General features: G+C 33.6%; 1 protein-coding gene across 2 annotated transcripts; it reads right to left on the reverse strand.

The window, feature by feature from the left end:
• Positions 1–482: 482 nt before the first annotated feature.
• Positions 483–3,896, reverse strand: LOC110618082 (GTP-binding nuclear protein Ran-3). Of its 2 annotated transcripts, XM_021761112.2 has the most exons (8): positions 3,736–3,895; positions 3,543–3,612; positions 3,052–3,108; positions 2,824–2,941; positions 1,737–1,826; positions 1,286–1,465; positions 1,112–1,189; positions 483–888 (listed from the first exon to the last, which is right to left on the reverse strand). In XM_021761112.2, the coding sequence occupies exons 1-8, from the start codon at positions 3,736–3,738 to the stop codon at positions 819–821; spliced, it is 666 nt and encodes a 221-aa protein (XP_021616804.1). In that variant the 5' UTR covers positions 3,739–3,895; the 3' UTR covers positions 483–818. The 2 variants fall into 2 exon arrangements, with proteins under 2 accessions (XP_021616804.1, XP_043813776.1); XM_043957841.1 differs by lacking the exon at positions 1,737–1,826 and having other exon boundaries at positions 3,736–3,896.
• Positions 3,897–5,757: the final 1,861 nt, after the last annotated feature.

Here is a 5,757-nt window from a genome sequence, read left to right on the forward strand (position 1 = left end):
ATGGGGTGCAAGTCCAAAAGAGATTACTCAATGCACCCCTCATAAATTTTAAGGCGTGAGAAGGTGAATCTCGATCATAAGCTTCCAATTTCCAATTGCTGTGGCCACCACTTCCAATTTCCAATTGCTGTGGCCACCACTTCCACTTTCTCAGTTTGCATTTACGTGGCGACTTATTTTGCATCATAAGGGCTAAGAATAAACTCATTAGCAAAGCACTGGACACTGGATCTCATAATTTTCCATGTGTAGTGTGAAGAGCAAGCGGCTCAGCACAATCCATCCCAAAAGCTATTTTCACAATAGAGTTGGGGCTGGATGTGCAGCTTACCTACATAACATCTTTGGTCTTTCATTCACACAACTCATGTCAAATAAATTCAGTCGTACCATATCATGATCTCAAACTTAACCACACGACTTCTGATCTCCGGTATTTATGAAAAAGAACTTGATAATAACTCATATGGCACAGGATAAGATGAGATGAACAGGCTAGGATATTTCCATTGTACAATAGAAACTCAAATTTGCCACTGGCTAAACTTTCAAAAATTCACATATATTTTGTAACTGAACCATATACTAATACTTAACACCCATCCCAAGTACAACACTCTACCATAGACAAGCACAGCCAAAACTCAAAAGACCCTATGTACTACAATTTATATGGTATGGTTCTCAATTCCTCAACTCACATCCTAAGAACCACAGCCTGCCTTGAAATATTTCTGAGAATGACAGCATAGTACAGTAAAAAGGACACAAAGAACCACTAAAAAAATTAACGCACCAAGTCAATCAAGTCAATTCTTCTATTCAAATGCATCATCATCATCATCCGGGAGAGGCTGGCTAGCTGCTGCAGCAAGCTCAGCTTCGTGCCTGCAGAAAAAAACAAGACCAAAATCAGCCAACACAAGAAAACAAGAAGCAGACATTTAAAAAGAAGAGTTCAGAAATTTTGGCCTTCAAACTCAAAAGCAAAATATAACATGTGAATTTCCAAATAGTAGGAAATTCTCAGATAACCATAGCAAAACTAGTACCAAAACGAAGTATTTACTTCTCAGTAATGACATAACAAGCACAAAGAAAAAGTTCATACTGTTGCTGTGCAGCCAAATCAATTTGTACTTCAGGAGGGGCAAGAGCAGGAGTTGCAACAAAGTGAAGATTAGGATCCCTGCAAGGACAAATAAATAATCAATCCACTAGTATCACACAAAGCACTTGAATGCCAACACTAAAAAATAAAAAGTGACAACTGCTATCTTCTTACCCAGCAAGCTTGCGTGCAAGGTACAAGAAAGGTTTCTCGAAATTGTAGTTGCTCTTGGCAGATATTTCATAGTACTGGAGGTTCTTCTTCCTGTGAAAAGTAACCTGCTTTGCCTTTACTTGCCTATTCTTGACATCGACCTTGTTCCCACAAAGAACAATGGGTATATTCTCACACACGCTGGCACAAAATAAATTAGAGGGATCTCACAATTAGAGACCACATGAAGCAAAGAACTTCATTATAAGAATTATATTATTAGAATCAAAGTATATTTACCTTTGAATCAACAATTTCTACAGTTATTAAAAATTATTATTATTATTATTATTACTGAATTGCACTAATAAGAGGAATGAAAGAAGAACTCATCACAAAACACTATTTCCACGACTTGGATCTAACTGTCCATGCCATGGAAATAGACCTTTTCCCACAATTCTTGACATACCGGCAGAGATCACGGTGCCATGTAGGAACATTCTTGTAAGTCAAACGAGCTGTAACATCAAACATAATGATAGCACATTGCCCATGAATGCTGCACATTGCAAGGGAAATCATGTCACAACACCACCAACAAAACAATCACATAATATAAGCTCAATTGACCCTCTACCAATCTCAAGCACATGAAATGGGGAAGTAGAGGGCAAGAGACAGAAAACAGTTAGGAACATTGGAATACTAGAGAATTGATTACGAAAATAATTCTAACATGTTTTAATCTCAAAAATTTTTGACAAAAACAATCACAAAAGTTACTTTTGACTAGTTCCCCTTTGAAGAAAACTAATTGATAATGGTCAAATCTAAAATAGTTCCCATAAGTTGAGTAGCAGAACGAAGGAAAAAGTTGATAATACTTGTACTGGCAATACATCAGATGCTTATGGTCTTTGCAACCTTTATTTGTGACTGACACCCATCAACAAAAGGATATGTTTTAAGAAAAATATATTTCTGCATCTTCTAAGAAGGCCAAAAGCATCAATAAGTTGCTAAATTCAATGTCAACTTAATTAATGTATTATATCATTATTTTAGAAGCACGTATTATGATCACATCAACCAGACTTGTGACTAAGCACATTACTTTGCACTTTCAAAAATTATTGTGCTCACACGTGTGCTTATCTAGCTAATTTAGATATCACCTTTCTTTGCTTCGCCTTACTCCCTTGTGCTCCTAGAACAACAGATTGATTCAAATTAAACTTTCACACTAGCAACTCTCTGAACTCGCATATCCCAAACAAGTCAACTAACAATAGAAACCGTATAAATTGCATGCAGGAAACAAATATTTAGATTCATTGCAACTAAGAAACGAGCGTGTACCACTCATTGAAGGGTGTTATTTATTTAGCACTGTTTCATAATTACTGTGAGACCATCCCAAGCAATTCAGCAATCACTCAACTTATCCCTGGAAGGATATGATCAAATTGAACCAAAGGAGAATGGCCAAAAATACAACCAACCTACTTCATGTGAAAATCCTGAATCCATAAAAGAAGCAATTATTATTCACTTACTAGTAACCATCTCGGAGACCACCAAATTTCTCCTGTCCAGCTGTATCCCAGCAGTAGAAGCGAATCTGTCCACAGTTCGTATAGAAATCCAGTGGGTGAACTTCCACGCCAATGGTTGCTAAAAAATGCAAAGAAAATCATGAAAAAATCATCATCAATACAGCGAAAAGATCAAATAATATTCATCCAGCAGGTTCCACAAGTTCTTTTAAAAGAATAAAAACTCACGTTCATATTTCTTCTCAAACTCCCCGGTCAGATGCCTCTTCACAAACGTAGTCTTTCCTGCAGCAATCTCAAAACAATTAATGCAATCCGAATGTTCACATATCTCTTCTAAGCACATACAGTTTTAAAATACATCAAAATGGGATACTCTTGCATGCATCATTTATCCCAGATCACTAGATAATAAAAAATAATCCACCACGCCTATCTGCCATTAACATTTTCAATGAACCAAAAAAAAACAACAATCCACATGAGCAAAGCTGTACACATTAATCGCTCATAAGTACAACAAATAATACCACATTACATCCTTGCTGAAATATCAAAACAAAATATCAAGAGACAAATGCTACTTAAAACTCTAGCTAAACATATCAATTAAAAAGTCCAAAACAAAATTCCACAGCAAAACCAAATTATAAAAATAAAATAAAATAAAACAACAACAACAACTAAAGAAAAAGAGGTGAAGAAAAGGAGGAATTTACCAGTGCCTCCATCGCCAACAATCACGAGCTTGAAGCTCGGATAATCGACAGTTTGTTGATTTGGCAAAGCCTAGAAAACAAATGCGAACAAAATCGACATTAGCTAAGGAGATGGAGACCTTGAAAATGAAAAAGAAGAAAAAACCCTAACCAGCTCAATAGAAACCAGAAGTTGCGAAAGAAGAATACGTACCATAGCTTGGTGTTACCAGCAGCAGAGCGCGAAACGCAGAGAAAATTGGCGTAGAAGGTCAGCGAAGAAACTGAGGACTGAAGAGCGCGACAGAGGAGGGGGAGCGAGGGACGGGGATTTTTATATGGGGAGATAGCTTTAGGATGCAGCGTGGCTTTAAGTTGACGCAACTCTCTCCGCCATTAGATTTCAATAATAGTTGTTTGTGATATGCTTTGCATTTCTAATTCACCGTCAGATCTTTGTCTAGCTTATGATCTAAGCGCAGTTGGACCATTTATTGTTTGTAGTTAGCTGGCTATTCCAGAAATAAAAATAAAAATATACCGTATAATTAACCGAATTGTATTTTTAATGTTTAAAATTAATTAGAGGGAAAGCAAAATACTAAAATAGTACATATAGCTTTATCTGTTAATTCAATTCTGTGGTCAGCAACAGTGCGGTCCTTTTTGCCGATTGTTCTCACATTCAACATTGTAAATTCTCTCGTGTTTGGAGTTTTCCCTCGCAAAGAAGCATTATGCTTAGCTTTGATGTTGATGAAAAGATCAATTTTAACTCTTTTCTATTGTTATAGTTATTTTTAATATTGCAAAAATTATTATACATGATATTACTATAAAAGTTACCGTAAAAGTGGCTCAAATTATACTTACAGCAACTACATTAGCATTTGAAGTTAACTTTATTGAGTGTACAATAAATTCTATAATTATATATGATAATTTATATCGTATAAAGTCTGATTTATTATAGAATGTTAAAACTATAATAGTTATTTTTAAAATATTTTTTCATTTTTATTAAGTCTCTCTCTACCACTTTAATATTTTTCTAAATACAGTCATTCAATTTTATGTTGGAAACTTATTTTATTTAAATTAATAATTATATCAATTATTTTTTATCAGGTGATATCATAAATTATTATTTTTATATAAATTAAATTATTATTTTCATACAAATTAAATTATAAATACTGAATTAAAAATAAATAAAGCCATAAATACTTATTTGGTGTATCTTCTATTTATTTAAAATATTTTTATAGGAAACTATTGTAATTAATTTTTTATTGTAACTATTAGATAGTAACTGGGTATATAAAAATTAAAATAAAACAAAAACTTGTGACACAATTAAATAATAATTTAAATTGTATTATGCAAATAATAACGGTTTGAAATGGATATGCTTCATATTGAGTTAAAAATATTGATTATAAATTATCTTACTAAATATGTTAATTAAAATATTAAAATTAATATTAATATTTTTATTATAATATTTTCAAAATAATTTTTGATCCCCTAAACTTGAGTATTTCAAAATATTTTGAATCCTCGGTCTGATGGGATCTTTCGTTTATATATATATATATATATATATATATATATATATATATATATATATATATATATAATTTGATAAATCAGATGTAAAATAAAATGATATTAATACTATGTTTAGATAAAATTATAATTACGAAGGGAAATAAAATTAAAAGAGAAAAAATATATTTTTATTTTTCTTCTTAATTTTCCTTTCATTTGTTTGAACGTGCTTTTATACTTGCATTTGTTGGGATGAGTGGTGATAACCACTGAGGACTTATACTTGGGCTGCGATCGAGTCCACATTGAAAGGTCAAGCCATAGCTCATTTAAGTTTTATATGCAGACCGAATCATTAGCATGTAGTCCAGGTTTCATTCGGGCAGGGTGGACCAAACAAGGATTAGACCTACGTAAAGGAGGTCCAGCTCATTTGAGATGATAAATTTATGGGGCAACAGATCATAAACATCCGAGATCATATCTACATGACGCTGAAGGATATTAAATGGCCACCTGAAGATGGGAAAGGGCACAGTTTGTTCGTACGTATGGCTCTGGGTGGAAATGGCAGGGTGTATAGATGCAGGACAATGGTTATGTGCCGTAAGAAGACAAAAAGGAAAGGGATAAAGAGGAGGAGAAAGAGCCAACGAGACTAAGTTCACACACACTCGTCCTCTAA

This window comes from Manihot esculenta, chromosome 6, assembly GCF_001659605.2.
Source record: "Manihot esculenta cultivar AM560-2 chromosome 6, M.esculenta_v8, whole genome shotgun sequence".
Lineage (NCBI taxonomy): Eukaryota > Viridiplantae > Streptophyta > Magnoliopsida > Malpighiales > Euphorbiaceae > Manihot > Manihot esculenta.